The sequence below is a fragment of the Leucopleurus acutus genome (genome assembly GCF_964270905.1).
Source record: "Leucopleurus acutus genome assembly, chromosome: 7".
NCBI classification, from domain to species: domain Eukaryota; kingdom Metazoa; phylum Chordata; class Mammalia; order Artiodactyla; family Delphinidae; genus Leucopleurus; species Leucopleurus acutus.
Genome location: NC_139150.1, coordinates 83,838,827 through 83,864,162, shown reverse-complemented (window position 1 = coordinate 83,864,162; position 25,336 = coordinate 83,838,827). Strand labels below are relative to the sequence as shown.

The following is a 25,336-nucleotide window of genomic DNA, read 5'->3' as shown; positions in this document are numbered from 1 at the left end:
GTGAAGAGGTTCTTCCTCAGGACAACATGGTCACAGGACTTGGCCAACCAGTGGGACTGAGAGGGAGTTTCATGACGTGGGAGGAGGGCTTCCTTTTAAGTTGGAGACAGACGTGTAACACACAGCCTATGAGCCCTGCAGCCTTCTACTCCTATCATCTGGCGTAACGCTTCGTGTAGTCTTCAACTTTATTCCCCAAGTCCTCCTTGTCCCACAGACGATGTTCTGCAGCTTCATGATTCAGTGGAACATCGGAATTGAGAGGATCAGTAAACAGAGTTTAATCCCGAAACAACATCCTTCCGTGTCCTCATGGGAGCCCAGCCGGTGCCATCAACCGAATGTTCTCTCAGTAAAAACTTCGACATGTTTTACCAGTGATCCTGGTGAAGCATTTCACTTTGGGAGGTTGGAGTTACAGTTTGCTGAAAGCAGTGAAGCTTGTTTGGATCAGAAAAGTGCACTTTACATGTGCAACGTATTATAAATTAGCTTCATGGCCTGCAACCTCTTTAATAAGCAGCATGTCTCTCATAGAAGCCCTCCGAGCAGAGTTGGAGGCTATGGCTGATGTCCGGGACCCTTTGAGACCCATCATCTCGCTTCTTTATGCTTGCCAACGTCAGCATTACTGCTCTCTTTACCCTGGGCACCCGAGACAGGCGAGATGTGGCCCCTCACCTCCTGAGGTGGGCTTGCTGTTAATGTAGTTTTAGAGAAAGTCATACTGCTCAACGAGTAGAAGGAGCTTAATTAACTTCTGTTTATGGCAGCAACAGCACTTTTGAAGACACACAAGATCCCCCCCCTTAATTAATTTGGAAATTGGAAAAAGTTACTTTGACTTGGTAGTCATTAAAAAAGTCAATTAAAAGAAAAAACAGCATTTAAAAATTTCTTATCTACCTTAAAAACAGCCTATGTAATTTTTGTACATAACCCTGAATACATGTTTCCTCTTTCATAATTGAGTTAATTAGAAAAATGAAAAAAAGTCATGTTTATTTTGTTAATGTAAAAGTTCTTTGTTGTTGAAGAACTACATCCAGAATATCTATATCTTCTTTTTTTTTTGCGCTACGTGGGCCTCTCACTGCTGGGGCCCCTCCCGCTGTGGAGCACAGGCTCCGGACGCGCAGGCTCCGCGGCCATGGCTCACGGGCCCAGCCGCTCCGCGGCATGTGGGATCCTCCCGGACCGGGGCACGAACCCGTGTCCCCTGCATCGGCAGGAGGACTCTCAACCACTGCGCCACCAGGGGAGCCCTATATCTTCTAAATCTATTATATTAAACAATTTGAAGTCTCTTTTTTTGCATGTTTGTTTTCTTTTAAATGTAGCATTACTAAATATTGCATAAGAATGTAATTTGTTGAATTGGCAGTAATTTTTAAACTTCTTGTGATGCCACAAAATTCTGCTTCATTAATAAGCACTGCTATGTAAAATTAAAAGATATCTAGGGTTTTTTTTTTGGGGGGGGGTGAATAGTTGTAAACTAAATCTGAAAAATTATAAAAATTGTGTGAATTGAGATTTAGGGTTTTAAACCCCTTCTCCCTCTTGTCCTTGCAGCCCAGGGTGGTAACTGCTTCCTGCAGCTCTTTATCTTGAGCCTCCCTGGGTTTCCTCTTTTGCTTGCTAGCCTTTGACCAATTCCTATATTAGGTTCCTTCTATTAAAAAAAAAGATTTAAGGTTTTAAATGTGTAATATGCACTTTCTAAAGATGAAACCTGTATTGATTGAGGGAAAATATGCATAAGTATATTAAATGAGATGATGTTTTAGAAGGTTTTTGCTCTGTTGTCTAAACAATTTGTTTTTGATTAAGGTGTTTTCATATAGAAATAATCATACATATTTACCAGTATTGCACTGCTGTATGAATGGTGGACAATACACTAATCCCATGATGCTGTGATTGGTTTGAGTATTTTAAGGTGGAGTATTAGAACAGGAAGGATAATTTGAATTATCTAAAAAAGAAATCTTGGTACTATATCATAAATTGTGTTATGTTAAATTTTTGCATTTTTGTAGCACTAGGATTTTTGATAACATTTTACTGGCTGATTTTAGGTAATTTAATAGTCACACATTGCACATTGAAGTGACCTGCCAGAAGCACATAAAACTCAAACGTTCTCCTGTGGTTTCCAGTCTTATGTTGCCCATGATAAAAACTTTCAGTTGTATGGCTTTTATGACATCTAATATATAGAAAACAGAATTGTGTGTTTAATATCATTAACTTTTTTTTTCTTTTCAGATTATCTGCAATGGTGAAATGAAGTAATTCAAGATGAGCAAGTTAAAAGTGATACCAGAGAAAAGGTACTGCAATTTTATTTTTATTTATTTATTTATTTATGGCTGAGTTGGGTCTTTGTTGCTGCTTGTGGTCTTTCTCTGGTTGCAGCGAGTGGGGGTACTCTTCATTGCTGTGCGCGGGCCTCTCATTGTGGTGGCTTCTCTTGTTGCAGAGCATGGGCTCTAGGTGTGTGGGCTTCAGTATTTGTGGCGCACGGGCTTAGTTGTTTTGCAGCATGTGGGATATTCCGGACCAGGGCTCAAACCCGTGTCCCCTGCATTGGCAGGTGGATTCTTAACCACTGTGCCACCAGGGAAGCCCTGGTTCTGCAATTTTAAATACCAGTATGTATAAATTACAGAAATAATGCATGAAGTGATCATTTGAAACTTTTTACTTTAAGAAATATTTGTTTAAATATAGTGTGTTGTATTTATGATATTTTATTAATATTTATTAATGTTTAACTTTTCAGTTAAAGCAGGAGTCAGCAAACTAGGACACATGGGTCAAATCTGGCCTACTTCTTATTTTTGTGTGGCCTATGAGCTAAGAGTGGTTTTTATGTTTCTAAATAGTTGGGAATAAAAATAAAAAGAAGAATAATATTTTCTGACATATGAAGATTATATGAAATTCAAATTTCAGTGTACGTAAATAAGGTTTTACTGGAATACAGCTGTGCTCACTTATTTACATATTGTCTGGCCACTGAATTTTTTTCCTTACATAAGACTTGATCAAAGCACATCCATTTCCACAGAAAACTTATTATATTCTTTCTGTCTTTAAAGGCTTCTATAGATGCTCTTTCTAGTTTATTTTTTTGCCCCTTTTAGATTTACTTCTCAACTGTGAGATATCTATTAAACACTTTCATGTACCTAACCCAGCACTGAATCTTTGAGAGTAGAAAAGAAACATAAATATAACACTTAACACAGTGCTTTGCAGAAAATGGGTGTTGAGTATGTTCTGAAGAATTGAGCCCTATTCTCTTTTTACACGAAGCTTATAACCTCATGAAAACACCTGAACAAATGCAGTATAGTGGTTTAACCAGTATACAGTGAAGTGTTAAATTGTGAGGTCCATAGAGTTAGAAAACAGGATCCTCATAAATAGGTGTTTATTGTGTGATATGGACTTGAAGAGGCAGGGCTGGCTTGAGACTTCCTTACTTTTTAGCAAATCTGGAGGATTGGGTAGAATATTGATACTTGCTGAGTTTAGGCAAGGACTGTAATTGGATGGATTAGTTTGGCAGATTTAAAGACCATGTGAGTGGGTGGGGAGAAATCAAGTAATGAAAATTTTATAAGATACAAGAAGCAGAATTTTTCTCTGCTCCCTACTCTACATCATCATGTTCATGCCCTAAATGTTATCACCAGCAAAACTCTCCTTTCAAAGTACTAATTCAGACTTTTCATTTTCCAACAAAAATCTTTTACCTTTCTAGCTCACTTGTTCAAATGGCTGTAATGCAAAGAGTTCTGCCTTATCCAGAGCTCTGAGCTATTGACTTTTATCATCTCTTCCTCTCTTACCTAGTGTAGAATCCATTGTTCATCATTATACTCTTGGAATACCTGAAATGTTTTTACCTCACTTTGTATTATTTCATCACACATACCTGACAAAGTCCTTTCCCTGGGTAGACCTTTACTGAGCAGCTGAATGATATTGGAGGATGAACTAACTTGGAAGATATTGCTAAAAATGATGGATCATTATTGATCAGTAATCTTACTACCGTGGTTCTCTAGAAAGCTCATTTTCTCAATTTTTTTAATGACTGTTTTACACTTTCTTCCTACCTTTCAAATCTTTGAAATCCTCAGATGTATCATATACATACCCTCAGCAGTTGACCTTCTCTGTGATATCACAGAGATAAAACAGTTTATTATCCTTATATTTCTTACACAAAATTTACATACTCCCCTTTACTTGATTCTACCCTCTGTTTACCCTCCTGTTACTTACTGCAACAGAGGATGTGTCTGTTTTTTTGTTAAAGACTAATACTGTCACCTGTGTTCTAGATTTCACCTCTCTCTTTCCTTCTCAGGGTCTTTTAATCATTAGTATTGTTCTGTATTGAATCTTTAACTCCTCCATTCCTTATCATTTAAACATGATCTAGGCTTTCCAATATTTAGACTCTGCTCTTCTGTTACTACTCAATTTATCTGATTTCCTCAAAAGACAAAAATTTTGAAATAGCCTATAAATGAAATCTACATCTCATTTCACACTCTCTAAGCACTCTTCTTTAGTTTCTGCCTTATCCACTACACCAACAGTACCTACGAATTTTTAAACAGCTTTATTGAGACATAATCATCTTACAACAAGCTGTACATAGAGAGTACAGTTTGGTAAGTGTGGCCTATGTATAACTGGAATTATCCTCTCAATCAAAATACTGAAAATATTTATCATGCTCAGATGTCTCCTGGTGCCCCTCTTCCACCCCATCCCTCACTTCAGACAACCATTGATCTGCTTTCTGTCACTACAGACGTGTTGGCTTTTTTAGAACTTAATATAAATGGGACCATACAGTATGTCTTTTTTGGGGGTGGGGGTGGAGGTAGAAGGTAGGGGTGTGGGTATGCCTTCTTTGATTCAGCGCAATTATTTTTGAGAATCATCTCTTGCAATCATACCTTTTTTGATTAGTAAGTAGTATTCCATTGTGTTGATATACCACAACTTGTTTATCCATTCAACTTTTGGACATTTGGGTTGTTTCCAGTTTTTGGTTGTTACATGAGCATTTTTGGACTTACACTTTATTTTAAGCATTTTTGGACTTATACTTTATTTTCTATTAGCTAAATACGTAGGACTGGAATGGCTGAAGCATATGGTAGGTCTGTGTTTCTTTTTATGAAACTGCCGACAATCTGTTTTACAAAGACATTAATACCATCTTCTGTTCCCTGCAGCAGTGTATGAAAGTTCTAGTTCTACATTCTCACCAACACTTGGTATGGTCATTCTTTTTAAATTCTTAAGTTCTTATGATCATTCTCTTAAAATTGTAGCCATCGTAATAGGGGTGTATTGGTATCTCATTGTGATTTTAATTTGCGTTTCTCTAATGACATGATGTTGAGCATCTTTTCATGCACTTATTCGGTGAAATATCTTTCCAAATCTTCCAATTTTTGAAATTGCAGTGTTTCTTAATAGTTGAGTTTTAGAATTTTTTTATATATTATGGATACAAGTCCTTTATCAGATATTTGAATTGCAAACATTTTCTTCCAGTCTTGTCTTTTCATATTCTGTGCAGTATCTTTTAAGATCAGAAGTTTCAGATTTAGATGATTTCCATTTGCTTATTTGTTCTTTTATGGATTATGCTTTTAGAGTTGCATCTAAGAAATATTTGCATAACCCATATTACCAATGTTTTCTCTTATGTTTCTTCTAGAAGTTTTTATAGTTTTAGATTTTACATTTAGGACTATGCTCCTTTCTGAGTTAATTTTTATATATGGTGCGAGGTATGGATAGAAGTTCTTTTTTTTTTGTGCGTATGGATATCTGGTTGTTCAGCACCATTTTTAGAAGGACTATCCTTTCTTCACTGAGTTTCCTTTGTACCTTTATCAAAAATCAGTTATTTGTGGATGTGTAGGTCTATTCTTATACTCTGTTTTGTTCCGTTGATCAACGTGTCTATCTTAATACCTATACCTCACTGCTTGGATAATTGTTGCTTTGTAACGGGTCTCAAGATTTAGATAGTGTTGGTCTGCCAACCTTTTCTTTTTTCTAAAGTTTGGCCTATTTTAGGTTCTTTGCATTTCCATATGAATTTAGCATCAGTCTGACAATTTCTACATGACAGCCTGTTGGTATTTTGATTGGGATTGCCTTGATTCTGTAGATCATTTTGGGGAGAATTGATACCTTAACACTATTGTCTTCTTACTCTTGAACATGATATATGTCTCTTTTATTTATGATTTTCTTTAACTTCTCTCACTAGTATTTTGTAGTTTTCAGTGCACTGGTTTTTCAGGTTTATCCCTATTTCCCATACAAGTAACAACTCTTTGAGGGGTGTCCCTAATAATTTTTAAGAGTATAAAGTGAGGCTGAGAAATGTGGTTTTAACAGAGTTGGAATAGGCCTGGCTAAAACTCTTGTTACTATAAAAGAGAGAACAAATATTGGGGGAAAGTTAAAGTTAGAAGTTAGCCATATGCACTTACCTAAAATCCCACTAGAACATGGCTGGAGAAGTTTTTAAAAATAATGAATATAAAATAATTAGCATTTAGTTAACTTTGGTGAAGAAATTTAAGGTATAACTTTAATTATTGTTGACACTGGTATAAATTCAGGTTATTTAAATTTTTAACAAACTTTTATTGGTTTTCTTTAACAAATCCCTGATACTATTGAGCTACATTTATTGTTAAAGAAGCCTTTATTGTGTTTAATTATTATCTTAGAAGTAGTTAGAGAAGTATTGTTCTCTTCCATTTAGAATATTATTTTCCAAACTTACATATTTAAATATTTAACTATTTCTGTAAAGGAATGGTAGTGAAATTTCTATTTTTCATTGTCCTTTGCTGTACGATAAAGAAAAATAAAGATTTGTGATCAGTATTTGGAGAGAAACAATAAAAATATGATTAAAGCAAAAGTAATAAAAATAAAGAGTTATAAATGAGGAACAACCATTTCTGAAAGATAATGTGCATATTTTGGACATAAAACTATGTTGTTTGAAATTAAATCTTAATTACTATGAGTCTTGGTTAAGTCTAAAACTTTGATATATTTTAATGAATTTTTTGCTGTCAGATGTTTCTATCTTGTTTATGAAGACGTTTACTATCTGTATCCAATTTACATTTTAAGATGAAAAGGTAATAAAATTTATTTATAATGTGAAGATAGGTTCTTTAGCCCTTGCACTTGCTTGGGAAATTATTTGTTGCAAGGTAATATCTATACACCATTGAGACTTTTGTAACATACAAAAAAATTATGTTTTTAGGGAAATAGCTGTAAGGCTGAATGTAAACTCAAAGAATCAAAAGCAGTAGGAGACCACTACAGTGAAACAAATATTTGAGTGATAGTTTGAAATATACATTGGAAAGTTAACTCGATTTGATGTATTTCACATTGATCATATTTTCAATTCCATGATTTTTTTACTATAAAGTAATTAACATTAGCAGTTATAAATGGAACCTCCTGGGGTTGGTCTTGGTCTCATTTTGATTCATCTAAAAATAGGGCAAGGCAGGGAAGATAAATCCTTGTCTGAGCCTCTTTATTTAACAATTTTCTGCTCTGCTGTGTAGCTCAGATCGCTCATTGAATAGCTGTATAGCTTTTGTTTTCACCTTTATCCTTGGATTTTCCAAAGTCTAAAAATCATTCAGTAGGTAGAGGTGCCCTCTGGTGTTCATCCTGCAGTTCTCTCAACATTAGTGTCAGCAGCCTTAAATTTTTAGAGCTGAGTTGGGGGTGGCTTGGAATATTTCGTTCAGTTTTTATTCTGTCAATGAGAAAAGTAAAAATAGGGAAATCAACTTGCCTACGTTCTTAATTTCCATTTGTTTGCCGTCCTTCAAAAAATTCATGCATCTATCCATCTATAATTTGTAAGAGCATGATTCTTAGAAAGAAATCACTTAGTTGCAAGTTGTTTTACTTTGATAGTGGTGTAATTTAATTTAAAATTCAAACTCTTACTTTGGAATGGAACAGAGCATGTGTTATGATCAGTGTGTTTTGTATGTTTTTGAATATTTTTAATAGTAGATGTTTTATTAGCTACTGAAAAATGCTAACAGATGACCTTTAAGAGAAAAATAACTGGAGAAAACTAAACAAAAAACCCCACTCAATTATTAAATTTCAGAATCCTGGTTTCCATAATGCAAATTTTTCTTAAATCTAGGTTACAGAATTGTTTTTTTTTTTTTTTTTGCATTACGCGGGCCTCTCACTGTTGTGGCCTCTCCCGTTGCGGAGCACAGGCTCCGGACGCACAGGCTCAGCGGCCATGGCTCACGGGCCCAGCCGCTCCGCGGCATGTGGGATCTTCCCAGACCGGGGCACGAACCCGTGTCCCCTGCATCAGCAGGCGGACTCTCAACCACTGCGCCACCAGGGAAGCCCCAGAATTGTTTTTAAAGATGTATTTGCTCTCTAGTATGCAGACTGTGGTGTCTTAATACCATTTCTTACCAAAAAGAACCAGGACTTTTTGGAGAAAGGGTCAATTCCAGATCAGAGCACAAAATGTGCAAGATAAGTTGAGAACAACAGTTCTCAAACTTTTTGTCTAAGAACCCCTTTGTGCTCTTAAATTAATGACTCGTAAAAGCTTTTGTTGAATGTGCATTATTTTTACTCTATTGATATTTACCATATTATAAATTAAAACTGAGAAATTAAAAAAAATTTATTACTTCATTTAAAAATAACAGTAATAAACCCATTGCATAATAACATAGTAATATTTTATATTAAAATAACTAAATTATCAAAATATTTAGAAGGTGCCATGAATTATTAAATTTTTGCAAATCTCTTTAATGTCTGGTTTAATGGAAGACAGCTAGATTCTCATATCTGCTTCTGAGTTCAAACTGTCATACATACATCAGTATACATATTGTTTATAGTACACACATATGTTATACGTACGTACATATATGTTTTTATGAGTATTCATGTTGTTAAAGTATATGGCTACAATATGGGCTCACATAGGTATATATTTAGAAAAGGAAGGAATAGTTGAATAAAAGGCCTTTTCAGGTAATTGTGGCTAATTGTCCTTTGATTTATGATGGAGGAAAATAAAGTTGTGTGTTCAGTATTTGGAGAGAAACAGTAAAAATGTGATTAAAGCAAGAGTGATAATTATAGGTGAGGAATAAACATTTCTGAATGATAACAATGTACTTTAGAAATAAAGCCATATTGTTTGAAATTCAAATTGAAGTGGATGTTCTTTGATATTACACTAAAACTTGGTAAGTGGTAGTTTCTTAAAGGTTAGTTGCACAGTGGAATCAGAAACCACATATGTGAACTTCTTATTTTCTTTTACATTAAAATCCATTGGTCTCTTTTGCATATTGACTGGTTCTTTTCCCCATGTCTGAATTTGTAACATCACACATTGGTCAGTATTTGGAAGATATTGATTCAGTGAGTTATGCAGACCTTCTAAATATTGACAATGTTTATTACACAGTTAAAAAAAATTACATTTACTAATATCACCAGTGATTTTATCAGAAAATTCTTTAAGAAGGGGGAAGCTGTCAAGGTCATTATGGTAGATCTTTGTTTTCCAAGATTCTAATTTTTGCTTGAAAGTTCACATTTAATCATTGGTAACAAATCTATCAGTTGTTTCCTTGAAATGATAGACTCACTTTGTTTATTGCCAAGAAAATGTATTCCAGAATACCCCAGTGCAAATAATCATTGTCAGTTGTTTTTTTAAAGTAAAAATGATGTTCTATGGAAAAAGTAACTAGTTCAGCTTGCAGTTTAAACAACCACACAGGTGTTTTCCCTCAACCATCCTATTTCATTGTGCAGCTGAAATGTCTTATGTGCACACAGAATATTAAAAAATGTATACTCATAGGTGAAACTGGCATTTTTGTTTTTAACTGTGAGTGCATGTTGGTGAAGAACATGGTGACTGCTAGTTATCACACAGTGACTACAGTTTGGTGTCACTGTCTTGATTGTATCATGTGCCAGCACTTTATCCACCATTGCCTTCAGATCAACAATGTAAATGTCAACACTGTGTCAAAGGTAAATAGTGTCTTAGTATTTTTATGAAAATAGTTTTTGACCTCACAGATTTTCTGAAAGAGCCTCAAGTACTCAGTTTTGTAGAGCATATACTGAGAACTGCTGGCCTAATAACAGTCTTGTTATATCAAAATCCAGGAAGCTATCAAAGACTAGGATCATAACAAAAGGACTTGGGAGCCCACAGGAAGAGGCTCCCATTGATCAAAGGTGGGGCAATTTGAGCATTAATAACTACAGTGGATAAAATGTATCATATGCGTTTAAATCTGTGAGTACATATTGATACAGGAAATCAAAATACTTCATTGATTACTTGGGGAGGACTTTTGGAAATGAACTCATTCTTCTGAAAACTGGTAAATAAAGATAAATTAAAAATCCAGCATTTATTTTGCTTTTATTTGATGAATTATACCTCTGGATAATTAAATAAGGGATTTTTCTTTTTATGGAATTGTCCTAGGTAAGAAGTAGAAGGAATGGAAATGGTAGAGTATCAGTGCTTTTCAACCCCTACTAAAGTAATGGATCTAGGCAGTGGTAACCAGTGACTGCTTATATTACAAAAGTAAGATAACCAGACCCTGTTTGCTTCCTTATGGAAGATTACAGTACCACTTACAAAGAATTCATGTCACCAAATCAGGCCTTGATCAGATTAGGCCTTTAAATTCGACTACCAGTTTACAGAAAATAAAGATAGACAAACATATTAATGATACCATTGTTGGGGAGGGGAAAATATATGTACACACACACACTAAAGAATATATTGTATTGAATTTGTATATTTTAAAACTTTATGTTAATATCATACTGTATATATTTTGTTGTTTTTTCATTTAGAGATTTATACATAGTGATATATATTTTCATTTCCATATAATGCTGGCTATTTGCAAAATTGGGAAATATTGTATTATTTTATTTTAGTTACATTCTTAAATAGTATGCTCAATATGTTTTTTTCATCCTCCAGATACCTTTTCAGATGAAGTACCTCCAAATTTAAAGCATTGAGTCTAGTTGTTAATCTAAAAAAGTATAAATATACTGTTTTCCATATGCTTCTTCATTTTTTTGTTCATTCTGAATATAGCTGGGTATTGCCTATTCTGTGCTAGCCACTGTTCGAAATACTACGTATATAGAATAAGACATGCAAGGTCTTTACCTTTGTGAAGCTTACATCATTGGACACATTTTAATATTGGAAGCTGAGGGGCTGGTGGAGAAGTGGGGACATCTTCAGGTTGTAACCTGAAATGAGAAGGAGCCATCCGTATGAAGAACTGGCAGAAATTATCCTCTAGGTTGAGAGGACAGCAAATGTAAAGACCTTGAGATTGGGAAGAAACTTGCTATATTGAAGGAGCTGGTAGAAGTCCAGTGTGTTTGGATCCCAGTACGAGGGCAGCAAGAGTGAAAGCAGATTATTTAGGACGCTGTAATTGCCAAGTGAGAAATGATGATTGCTTGGACTTGGGTAGTAATAATGATAAGAGATGGAGAGAAGTGGATGGATTTGAGGTGTTTTAGAGATGGAGCTAATATTGAGCTGGGCATGGGAAAGGGAGTCTAGATTTTTGTCTTGAGCAACTGATGGTTTCATGTGAGTTTGGGAAAGTTAAGATTTGGAAGAGGAGCAGGTTGAGGCTGGAGTTGAATGTAGGAGCCAGGCAGCATATCAGTTTTAATCTAACATCCAGCTGTGGGGTTAGATGAGATTGCTTGGGGCAGTAGAATGGAGAGAGTGAAGGGAAGAGGGCTGGGGATAGAGCTGTGGGGGGGTCCTCAGCATCTAGAGGTTTGTTGGAGGAGGAGCCAGTAGAGTCGATCTAAAAGAAGTGGCGATAGGAAGAAAATCAGGAGAATATGGAGCCATTGAAGCCCAAGGGAGAAAGTGAAGAAAAAAGGAGCTGATTGAGATAGGGCTGAGATTCTGAATCTGACAAGGAAAGAAGTGACCACAGGAGGTTTTGGGGAGACCTCAGAGTGCAGATGCCAAACTAGTAGTTTGAAAAAGTGAACAACATGAGAGGAAATGGAGAGGTCAAGTACAGACATTTCCTTCAAGGAGTAGCAGAGAAATGGGGTGGTAACTAGTGGGAGCTCCTGGATCATATTGTGTGCCAATGGGTATGATCCAGTTGAAAGGGAGAGCTAAATGATGAATCAGAGAAAGATTAATTGAAGGAACAAATACATTGGGAATGCAAGAAGCGCTGGGGTCAGGCATGCCAGTGGAGGGATTGTTCTTTGAGTCTCAACATACCGGCCAAAGAGAGCCTTTTAAAAGCAAGTCAGGGCTCCCCTGATGGTGCAGTGGTTGAGAATCCATCTGCCAACGTAGGGGACATGGGTTCAAGCCCTGGTCCGGGAAGATCCCACATGCTGTGGAGCACCTAAGCCCGTGTGCCACAACTACTGAGCCTGTGCTCTAGAGCCCGTGAGCCACAACTACTGAAGCCCTCGTGCCTAGAGCCCATGCTCCGCAACAAGAGAAGCCACCACAACAAGAAGCCCGCGCACCGCAACAAAGAGTGGCCCCTGCTCGCTGCAACTAGAGGAAAGCCCGTGTGCAGCAACGAAGACCCAACGCAGCCAAAAATAAAATCAATCAATCAATCAAGTCAGATCACATCACTCTTCTCCTCAAAAACTTCCTGGCTCACCTAGTTGCAAAAAGTCAACGTTTTTACAGTGGCCTATAAGGCTCTAAATGATTGTGCTCTCTTCTACCCCACCCTCAACTCTGACCTCATCTTTTACCGTTATTCTCCTTTAAGTCTGCCGTGGCCATCTCACTCTTTTTTTTTTTTTTTGCGGTATGCGGGCCTCTCACTGTTGTTGTGGCCTCTCCCTTTGCGGAACACAGGCTCTGGACGCGCAGGCTCAGCGGCCACGGCTCACGGGCCCAGCCGCTCCGCGGCATGTGGGATCTTCCCGGACCGGGGCACGAACCCGTGTCCCCTGCATCAGCAGGCGGACTCTCAACCACTGCGCCACCAGGGAAGCCCCCATCTCACTCTTAATTGAATACAGCAGGCACGGTCCTGCCTTGATGTTTTGATGATTGTGACTCTGTCTTCTGGTCAGCTCTTTCTGTGGGTATCTGCACCGTTTACTCTCTTACTCCTTTCAGGCCTTTCCCTAAATGGTACCCTCTCAAAGTTTTCCCTGACCACCCTGTCTAAAATTGCAACCTTCTGCACCCTTGCATCTTTTATTCCCACAACCCGCTTTTCTCCATAGTGCTTCCTACCTCCTTTGTACTATATAATTATTTATGTATTTAATTTGTCCCATCAGAATGTTCACTCTGAGGGGCAGGAATTTTTGTTCATTTTGTTCACTGTTGGCAGTACCTAGAATAGCACCAAATGTGCAAATGTATAATGAATGGGAATAAAGAAGAAAGAATGTGGGTAGAGAATCAGAGAGGTTTAAGGAACTGTTTGTGGGAAATGAATGTATTCTTTTTTGATTTTATAATAGTTATGAAGCAGGGTACTAACTGAGAATGGAGTGGGTTAGAAGGGATGGTTAGAGTTTTGAGGAAAGCATAGGATGTATAAAAAGTCTGCTTGGAGAGTGGAAAGGTGAATTGTCAGAATGTGATAAAAGATTGCTGGATAGAGTTGAATGCACTTTTGTGGTTTCCTGAAATAGAATGTTTCTCATGTAAATCAACAGAACATAGCAATGTTAAGCTCTAACACAGAGTAAGGAAATGTGACGTGTAAATGCTTAAAGTTTTTAGAAGGGTAGAATTTTGTTTTGATTTGTTTTTAACACTGATCTTTATAGTATTTTATTTGCAATTGATGTAGAATGTGCCCTAATTTAAAGTAACATTCTTTTTTTAGCCTTACCAATAACTCTCGGATTGTGGGACTCCTGGCTCAGCTGGAGAAGATCAATACTGAATCTACAGAATCAGATACTGCCAGATATGTTACATCAAAAATTCTTCATCTGGCTCAGAGTCAAGGTAAACTTTAATCTCTTGTTTTTGGAATGCTTTCTTAATTCTTTAAAAGTAGATGCGAAGAATGTTCAGACTTTTGATAAATACATGGTTATGTAAAAATTGAACTTTCTCCCATAGACTCAAGAAGTAGAAAAGTGAATAACTGTGGAAGAAATTGATCTTCAAAGCATTGTTTCTAAAAAATTATTATGAGTTTACTTATGTATGAATGCCCCCCTTTCCCCAATTTTCAGACAACACCTAATTCCAGTACTACTTTTTCTAGAATGTTGACAAAAAGATGGCAGGTATTATGTTGGTTATTAGTGTTGTTCCCCACTTTGAAATGCAAGCCCTGTCATTCAGTGATTGGGTGACCTTAGGGAAGTTTTGAATCTCTAGGACTTAGCTGCACCATCTCTGAAATAGAGATAAGAGATATCATGTAATTATCATGTAATTTACATGAGAAGCATGTAAAAATAATGTTAAAAATGTTCAATAAATGATGTCTGTAATTAGGCATAATTTATCTGTTTTATGAAGCTAGTACTACTTAGTTGGTATCAAAACCTTGACAGAGTACAAGAGAAGAAAAGTATTAACTTTGCACTTAGGAACCTAAATTTGAAAAATCCCAAATAAAACATTAATGAATTAAGTCCAATTATAATATCAAGAAATATATCAGTATAGCATTATTTGGACAGGTTGAATAAAACCCACGTGATTACCTCAATAGGAGCTAAAAAAGAAATTTAAGATTCCAAAATCTGTGCTTGATTAAAAAAAAACCTTGATTTTTCTTTTTCTAAATAAGGGTAAACCAGTAGCTACCTTTATATTTAACAGTGATACATTGAAGGCATTCTGTTAAAATTAAGATCCAGACAATTCACAATTATTTTAATTTATTTAGTTTTTTATTATTTCATTATTCTGGAGGTGTAGGTCATTGAAATATTGTGCTTATCAACTAAGGTAAATGTATAAGGATGGTCACTGTATTGGTGCAAAGATAGATAGGTGTACCGAGTATATTCACTGTATTCGCATATGAAATAACTCCTTAAAACAAAACAAAACACCCCAACAAAAACAAAGAAAACAAATTCTCCAAACCTATAGATACTACTTGCGTATAATTGCTCTCACCACTGTAGACTCTTCCCATCATAGTCTAGAAGTCCCGACTCCAACGTCACTACTGAAAATGCCCCTAGTCATACCACTACCAGAGATTGTCCTTTTCCTCACCCTGCCACCCACAAATGGGAGAGCCAGCCCCTGAATACTGCCCCCTGGGGTTGTATAATACAATGACTCTGTTTATAGTTAACACAGTGTAAATTACTAGTGAAAGATTGTCCCATCATTATTTATAGCATAATCCAGTTGTCTATCCATTTGAGAGAGAAAGTTTAGGAATTTACAGCTCAAAGAAGAAGAAATGCAAATAACCAGGATGAAAAGCTTCTTTACTTTCTTAAAAGTCAGGAATTACTAATGAAAACAACTAAGATATTTCTCACTACTTAGATTGGCAGAAATTAGAGAATGACAATATCCAGTGCCATTGAAGGCATGGAAAATAGGATATTCTCATACACTGTAGGTGGTGCAATAATTATTATAAACTTTGGAGGAAAGAATCTGGCAATGTTTATTAAAATTTAAAGTGCACCTGCTATTTTACTTAACACTTTCACTCTCAGAAATCTGAGTGAAATAAAAATCTTATTATATAAAAGAATATTTGGAGGTGTTTATTTCACTGTTTGTAAAGTCAAAGATCAAGAAACAACCTTAAATATCCAACTATGGAGAATGGTTGAATTAATTTTGATGTAGCCAAACTCTGGGACATTATAACTACATTATACAACTATTATCAATAATAAATTATTTATGATATATGCTGTGGTTCATATGTGGAACTACAGACATACCTCAGAGATATTGTAGGTTCGATTTCAGACTACTGCAATAAAGCAAATATTGCAATAGGGTGAGTCACATGAAGTTTTTGGTTTCCCAGTGCATATTAAAGTTACGTTTACACTGTACTGTAATCTATTAAATGTGCAATAGCATATGTCTAAAAAAATGTACATACCTTAATTAAAAAATACTTTATTGCTTAAAATGTAAGCCCTCAGTGAGTCATAATCTTTTTGCTGTTGGAGTGTCTTGCCTCAATATTTAAGACGGCTAACTGATTGAGGTGGTGTTTGTGGAAGGCTGGGGTGGCTGTAGCAATTTCTTAAAATAAGACAGTGAAGTTTGCCACACATACTCTTTCACGAATGATTTCTCTATAACATGTGGTGCTGTTTGATAGCATTTTACCCACAGTAGAACTTCTTTTAAAACTGGAATGAATCCTCTCAAACCCTACTGCTGCTTTATCAACTGAGTTTTTGTAGTGTTCTAAATCCTTTGTTGTCACTTCAGCAATCTTCACAAGGAGTAGATTCCATCTCAAGACCACTTCCTTTGCTTATCCATAAGAAGCAGCTCCTCATCTGTTAGTATTTTATCATGAGATTACAGGAATTCAGTCATATCATCAGGATCCACTTCTAATTCTAGTTCTCTTGCTGTTTCCACCACATCTGCAGTTATTTCCTCCTCTGAAGTCTTGAATCCCTCAAAGTCATCCATGAGGGTTGGAATCAACTTCTTTGAAACTTCTGTTTATGTTGATGTTTTAACCTCTTCCCATGAATCACAGATGTTCTTAATGGCATCTAGAATGGTGAATTCTTTACAGGTTTTTAACTGACTTTGCTCAGATCCATCAGAGGAATCTCTACCTATGACAACTATAGCCTTAAGAAATGTATTTCTTAAATAAGAAGACTTGAAAGGCAAAATTACTCCTTGATCCATGGATTGCAGAGTGGATGTTGTGTTAGCAGGCATGAGAACAACACTAATCTTGTATATCTTCATCAGAGCTCTTCATCAGAGTGACAAGGTGCATTGTTAGTGAACAGTCCCATTTTGAAAGAAATCTTTTTTTTTCTGAGCAGTAGGTCCCAACAGTGGGCTTTAAAATATTCAACAAACCATGTTGGCCGACAGATGCGCTGTCATCCAGCGCATTGTATCATTGTTCCATTGATACAATACAGGCAGAGTAGATTAAGCATAATTCTTAAGGGCCCTAGAATTTTTGGAATTGTAAATGAGCATTGGCTTCAACTTCAAGTCACGAGATGCATTAGTCCCTAATGACAGAAGCTTTGAAGCCAGATATTGACTTCTCCCTAGCTATGAAAGTCCTGGATGGCATCTCTTCCGATATAAGGCTATTTTGTCTACATTGAAAATCTGCTGTTTCGTGTAACCAACTCACTGCAGCTTCTACATCAGCACTTGCTCCTTTACTTTGCACTTTTATGTTATAGAGATGGCTTCTTTCATTGAGCCTCATGAATCAACCTCTGCTAGCTTTAAACATTTCCTCTGCAGAAAAAAGTATTCCATGCAAATGGAAACCAAAGAAAGCCAGAGTAGCAATATTTGTATCAGACTTTAAAGGCCATTACAAGAGACAAAGAAGGACTTAACATGATGATCAAGGGATCAATTCAATTGTAAATAAATTTACACCCAATATAGGAGCACCTAAATACATACAGCAAGTATTAACAGGCATAAAGGGAGAAATGGACAGTAACACAATAATAGTAGGGGGCTTTAACACTCCACTTACATCAAGGGACATATCATCCAGACAGAAAATCAATATGGAACCACTGGCCTTAAATGACACATTTAACCAAATGGACTTGATAGATATATATAGAACATTCCATCTGAAAGCAGCAAAATACACATTCTTTTCAAGTGCACATGGAACATTCTCCAAGATAGTTCACATGCTAGACCACAAAATAAGCCTAGGTAAATTTAAGAGAATTGAAGTCATATCAAGTATCTTTTATAACCACAATGTTATGAGTCTAGAAATCAACTACAAGGGAAAAAAATCTGCGAAAACCACAAATATGTGGAGGTTAAACAGTACGTTACTAAACAAGAAATGGATCACTAAAGAAATCAAAGAGGAAATCATAAAATACCTGGAGACAAATGAAATGAAAATAATGGTCTGAAATCTATAGGATGCAGTAAAAGCAGTTCTCAGAGGGAAGTTTATAGTGATACAAGCTTAGCCCAGGAAACAAAAATCTCAAATAACCTAACCTTACACCTAAACAAACTAGAAAAAGAAAGAACAAACAAAACCCAAAGTTAGTAGAAGGTAAGAAATCATAAAGATCAAAGCAGAAATAAATAAAATGACTTAAAAAAATTAGAAAGAATGAGTGAAAATAAGAGCTGGTTCTTTGAAAAGATAAAAAGATAAACAAAATTGATAAGCCTATAACCAGATACATCAAAAAAAAAAAGAGAATGCTCAAATTGATAAAATCAGAAATGAAAACGAAATTACAACTAAAACCACAGAAATGCAAAAACTCATAAGATACTACTATGAACAACTATATGCCAATAAAATGGACAACCTAGGAAAAATGGGTAAATTCTTAGAAATGTACAGTCTCCCAAGATTGAACCAGGAAGAAACAGAAAATATGAACAGACCAATTATCAGTGATGAAACTGAATCAGTAATTAAAACACTCCCAACAAACCAAGGTCCTGGACCAGATGGCTTCACAGGTGAATTCTGCCAAATATTTAGAGAAGAGTTAATACCTATCTTTGTGAAACTACTCCAAAAAATTGCAGAGGAAGGCATGCTTCTGAACTCATTCTACAAGGTCAGCATTACCCTGATAGCAAAACCAGACAAAGATATCACAAAAAAAGAAAATTACAGGCCCATCTCACTGATGAACATAGATGCAAAAATCCTCACCAAAATATTAGCAAATTGAATCCAACAATACATTAAGAGGATCATATACCATAATCAAGTAGGATTTATCTCAGGGATGCAAGGATGCTTCAATATCCACAAATGAAACAGTGCCACATTAACAAATTGAAGAATAAAAGCCATATAATCATCTCAATAGATGCAGAAAAGCTTTTGACAATTTCAACATCTACTTATGGTAAAAACTCTCCAGAAAGTGGGCGTAGAGGGAGCATACCTCAACATAATAAAGGCCATATGTGATAAGCCCACAGTTAACATCATACTCAGTGATGAAAACCTGAAAGTATTTTCTCTAAAATCAGGAACAAGACACGGATTCCTACTCTCACCACTTTTACTCAACATAGTTTTGGAAGTCCTAGCCACAGCAATCAGAGAAGAAAAAGAAATAAAAGGAATCTATATTGGAAAGGAAGAAGTAAAATAGTCACTGTTTGCAGATGACATGATACTATACATAGAAAACCCTAAAGATGCTACCAGAAACTACTAGAGTTCCTCAATGAATTTGGTAAAGTTGCAGGATACAAAATTAATATACAGAAATCTGCTGAATTTCCGTACACTAACAACAGAATATCAGAAACAGAAATTATGGAAACCATCCCATTTATCATCACATCAAAAAGAGTAAAACACCTGGGAATAAACCTACCTAAGAAGGCAAAAGACCTGTACTCTGAAAACTATAAGACACTGATGAAAGGAATTGAAGATGACAAAAATAGATGGAAAGATATACCATGTTCATGGACTGGATGAATCAGTATTGTTACAATAACCATACTACCCAAGGCAATGTACAGATTCAGTGCAATCCCTATTAAAATACCAATGGCATGTTTCACAGAACTAAAACAAATAATTTCAAAATTTGTATGGAAACACAAAAGACCCCAAATTGCCAAAACAATCTTGAGAAAGAAGATCAGAGCTGGAGGAATCACATGCCCAGATTTCAGACTATACTACAAAGCAACAGTAATCAAAAGAGTGTGGTATTGGCACAAAAAACAGACACATAGATCAATGGAACAAGATAGAGAGCCCAGAAATAAACCCAGGTACTTAATCTATGACAAAGGAGGCAAAAATATACAATGGAGAAAAGACAGCCTCTTCAGTAAGTGGTGCTGGGTAAACTGGACAGCTGCATGTGAAAGAATGAAATTAAAACATTCTTTAATGCCATATACAAAAATCAACTCAAATTGGATTAAAGATCTAAATGTAAGATTGGATACTATAAAACTCCTAGAGGAAAACATAGGCAGAACACTGACATAAATTGCAGCAATAATTTTTTGGATTCATGTCCTAAAGTAAATAAAAGCAAAAATAAATAAATAAATGGGACCTAATCCAATTTAAAAGCAAAAGACACCATTGACAAAACAAAAAGACAACCTTTTTTTTCTATTTATTGTGATGAAAAGGATCATCTAGTTTCCATTTCTACTGAATGGGAGAAAATATTTGCAAATGATTCGACTGATAAGGGATTAATATCTAATATATATAAACAGCTAATACAACTTCACATCAAAAAAAAAAAACAGCCTAATTAAAAAATGGGAAGAAGAACTGAACAGACATTTTTCCAAAGAGAAAATGGAGGTGGCCAACAGGCATATGAAAAGGTGCTCAATATTGCTAATCATCAGTGAAATGTAGCTCAAAACCACAATGAGCTATCACCGCACACCTGTCAAAATGGCTATTATCAAATAGAACACAAATAACAAATGTTGGTGAGGATGTGGAGAAAAAACCCTTGTACACTGTCGTTGGGAATGTAAATTGGTGCAACCACTGTGGAAAACAGTATGGAGCTTTCTCAAAAAACTAAAAATAGAACTACCATATGACCCAGCAATTCCACTCCTGGGTATATATCCAAAAAGCCACAAAAACACTAATTTGAAAAATTATGCACCCCAGTGTTCATATCAGCATTATTTACAATTGCCAAGATATGGAAGCAACTTAAGTGTCCATCAACAGATGAATGGATGAAGAAGATGTGATATACACACACAAACACACGGACACACACAATGGAATACTACTCAGCCATAAAAAAGAACAAATTTGCAGCAACATGGATGGACTTGGTGGGCATTATACTAAGTGAAATAAGTCAGACAAAGAAAAATACTGTATGATATCACTTAACTGTGGAATCTAAAATATATAACAAACTAGTGAATACAACAAAGAAGCAAATTCACAGATACAGAGAACAAACTAGTGTCACCAGTAGGGAGGGAGGGAGGGAAAATATAGTGGTGAGGAGTGAGAGGTACAAAGTATTTGATGTAAGATAGGCCATAAGGATATGTTGTATACCACGGGGAATATTATCTAATATAATATAATTATAACTAATATAATATCTAATATTAGTAAATGTTAACTGTGTGATAAAACTATATGTAATTTTTTTTCTTTCATGTTTTAGAAGAAAACTTTTTTTCCTACTTTTCAGAAAAAACAAGGAGAGAAATGACAGCCAAAGGTTCTACAGGAATGGAAGTTCTGCTGTCAACATTAGAGGTAAGTCACTGACATGCTTTAATTATGTAGCTGTTAATAGCAACCAATACTGAGAGAAAAAAAATTACAAAGTACAGAATTTTTATCCTAGAGGTAGAGCCAATGAATGGAAGTTTGTTTTCTTTTTTAAATTATTTGGAATGGGGATATAAACATTCTAACATATATTAGATAAACCTCTAAGTGTATTTCCCTAGGATTATAATGATAACCATATTTTAAATCTTAATATGCCATTCTAATTGGTAATAGAAAATAAAGCATTAGTTAGAAATAAATCTTTAGCTTAAAATAAATGATTGAGGGACTTCCCTGGCGGTCCAGTGGTTAAGACTCTGTGCTTCCACTGCAGGGGGCATGAGTTTGATCCCTGGTCATCAGGGAACTAAGATCCTGCATAATGTGTGGCATGGCCAAAAAAAAAAAAAAAAAGATTGAAATTGGAAATTCTCATTTATACTGTTAGTTATTCATTTATGATTAAGTTCACTTCATACATTGGTTGAATAACTATATTATATTGATATTAATTAAGTTTCAATGCTAGTATAACAGTTCGGGGTGGATCAGCAAGACAGTCAGAATCAATATTTTATATTTTATTCAGTGCAATGTTAAAAATAAGGAGTGAGTGAGTACATTGTATACCTTAGACTTAAACAATGTTATATGTCAGATTATATCTTAGTAGAACTGGAAAAAAAAATGATCAGGGAGTGAGTTCATGTGTGTGTGTTTTTTTTTTTTGACTGTGCCGCATGGCTTGTGGGATCTTAGTTCCCTGACCAGGGATGGAAACTGTGCCCTCAGCAGTGAAAGTGTGAAGTCCTAACCACTGGACTGCCAGGGAATTCTCTTTTTTTTTTCCTTTAATTGAAGTATAGTATTGATTTACAATATTATATTTTTTATAGTTTCAGGTGTACGGCATAGTGATTCAGTGTTTTTACAGTTTATACTCCATTAAACGTTATTACAAGATAATGGCTATAAATTCCCTGTGCTATACAATATATTCTTGTTGCCTATTTGTTTTATACTTAGTATTTTTTAACTCAGTTCTGTACCCCTAATGTGCCCCTCCACCATCTTCTCTCCCCACTGGTAACCACTAGTTTGTTTTCTGTATCTGTGAGAATGTTCCAATTTTGCTTTATACATTCATTTGTATTATTTTTTAGAGTTCTCATATAAGTGATAGCATACAATATTTGTCTTTCTCTGTCTGACTTGTTTCACTAAGCATAAAATTCTCTAGGTCCATCCACATTACTGCAAATGGCAGAATTTCATTATTATGGCTGAGTAATACTCTATATATATATATATATACCACATCTTCTTTATCCATTCATCTGTTTATGGATACTTGGGTTGCTTCCATATCTTGGTTACTGTAAACAGTACTGCTATGAACATCGGGGTGCATATATCTTTTCAAATTAGTGTTTTTGTTTTTTCTGGATATATACTCAGGATGGGAATTGCTGGGTCATTCTGTAGTTCTATTTTTAGTTTTGAGAAACCTCCACACTCTTTTCCACAGTGGCTGCACCAATATACATTCCCACCAACAGTGTACATGGGTTTTTTCCTCCACATCCTCGCCAACATTTGTTTTTTGTGTTCTTTTTGATGGTAGCCATTCTGACAGGTGTGAGGTGATAGCTCATTGTTGTTTTGATTTGCACTTCTATAATAATTATCCTCATTGTACATCTTTTCATGTGCCTTTTAATTTGTTGAGACTTGTTTTGTGGCCTGGCATGTGATCTATCCTGGAGAAGGTTCCATGTGCACTTGAAAAGATTATGTATTCTGCTGTTTTGGGATGTAATGTCCTGTAGATACCTATTAAGTCCAACTGGCCTCTGGTGTCATTTAAGACTACTGTTGCCTTTTTGATTTTGTGTCTGATAAGCTGTCCAGTGATGTAAGTGGGGTGTTAAAGTCTTCTACTATTATGTATTATTGTCAGTTTCTCCTATATGTCTGTTAGTCATCACGAATTATTAGAGTAATGCAAATCAAAATCACAACAAGGTATCACCTCACATTGGTCAGAATGGCCATCATCAAAAAATCTACAAACAATAAATGCTGGACAGGGTGAGGAGAAAAGGGAACCCTCTTGCACTGTTGGTGGGAATGTAAATTGATACAGCCACTATGGAGAACAGTATGGAGGTTCCTTAAAAAACTAAAAATAGAACTACCATGTGACCCAGCAATCCCACTACTGGGCATATACCCAGAGAAAACCATAACTCAAAAAGACACATGCACCCCAATGCTCATTGCAGCACTATTTACAATAGCCAGGTCATGGAAGCAACCTAAATGCCCATCAACTGATGAATGGATAAAGAAGATGTGGTACATATACACAATGGAATATTACTCAGCCATAAATAGGAACGAAATTGGGTCATTTGTAGAGACGTGGATGGACCTAGAGACTGTCATTCAGAGTGAAGTAAGTCAGAAAGAGAAAAACAAATATATGTTAACGCATGTATGTGGAATCTAGAAAAATGGTACAGATGAACCTGTTTGCAAGGCAGAAATAGAGACACAGACGTTGAGAACAAACGTATGGACACCAAGGGGGGAAAGGGGTGGTGGGATGAATTGGGAGATTGGGATTGACATATATACACTAATATGTATAAAATAGATAACTAATGAGAACCTTCTGTATAGCACAGGGAACTCCACTGTACGGTAGAAACTAACACAACATTGTAAAACAACTATATCCCCTCCCCCCAAAAAAAACTATAGGGTGCAAGATAGTTTTGTACAAGGGTGTATTGTACAACATGGGGAATATAGCCAATATTTTGTAATAACTAAATGGAAAGTAACCTTTTAAAATTGTATAAAATTTTTTAAAAATTAAAAATATAAAACTGTATTTAAAAAAATAATTATCCCACTTCCCTGGTAAATGAGATAGAAGTGCAACTTCCATTCAGATTCCAGTGGCCTGAACTCAGTCATATGGCCCAAATGTAATTGCAAAAGAGCTGGAAAATGTGGTTTGGCTGTGTACCCAGGAAGAAGATGAACACTTAGCAATACTGCTCCTGCCGCAGTCCATTCTTTTCTTTAACAAATGTTTGTCTCTCATTCTTCCAACTCCGTCCCCAGTAAGCCAGTGGTCCAGTTAACACCCACAGTGCTAAGACAAGGGTCTCTGGTTAATGTGTGGTCCTTTTTCTGGTCTGGATTTGACTTTCTGGTTCCATTAGTCTCTGCCCTTAAATGGTGAAGTAGACAACACTTATTCCCTTTTGGGAAGGGGAAGAACAAGAGTCCCATTCCAGTCACTGATACATTGCAATTCCGAAATTCCTCTAAATAAGCACTGTAAAATCCTTCTACTCTGGGGATGAGGCAGTTCCTTGAATAGGCCACAGTTCTGCTGTCTATGTGGTTTTCTTCATCCAAGCATTGCTTTTAGTAAGAGAAATATAACCAAAGTACAGTATTTAAACATTTTCTCTTATTAGATTGGTTGTTCAGACTTTGGGAAATAGTTACTTTTCTGCATTGTGGGTTGGAGTGTAAATTGCTCAGTGAAGAGCAAGTTAGTAATATCTACTATCAAAATAAATGCCCATATCATTGACCCAGAAATTCTAGGAATTTATCCCATGTACAGTTGTACTTGCTTCCCTGTAAGTGTACGTACTTAGTTTTGGTTGCAATTTTTAATAGCAAAAGATTTAAAAAAT

General features: G+C 35.8%; 1 protein-coding gene and 1 pseudogene across 2 annotated transcripts in view; one reads left to right on the top strand and one right to left on the bottom strand.

Annotated features, from left to right (window-relative positions):
- The window catches only part of AGTPBP1 (ATP/GTP binding carboxypeptidase 1), a 170,597-nt gene that overhangs the window by 30,808 nt on the left and 114,453 nt on the right, over nt 1-25,336 (top strand). The window contains exons 2-4 of the mRNA XM_082843606.1: nt 2,272-2,336; nt 14,019-14,143; nt 21,502-21,596. Of these exons, the coding sequence (XP_082699732.1) occupies nt 2,305-2,336; nt 14,019-14,143; nt 21,502-21,596 (252 nt within the window). The 5' untranslated portion in view covers nt 2,272-2,304. The remainder of the gene's footprint in view (nt 1-2,271; nt 2,337-14,018; nt 14,144-21,501; nt 21,597-25,336) is intronic.
- LOC309964467 (NEDD8-conjugating enzyme UBE2F-like) lies at nt 155-629 on the bottom strand (annotated as a pseudogene). Its single transcript has one exon. The product of its transcript is annotated as an NEDD8-conjugating enzyme UBE2F-like (transcript).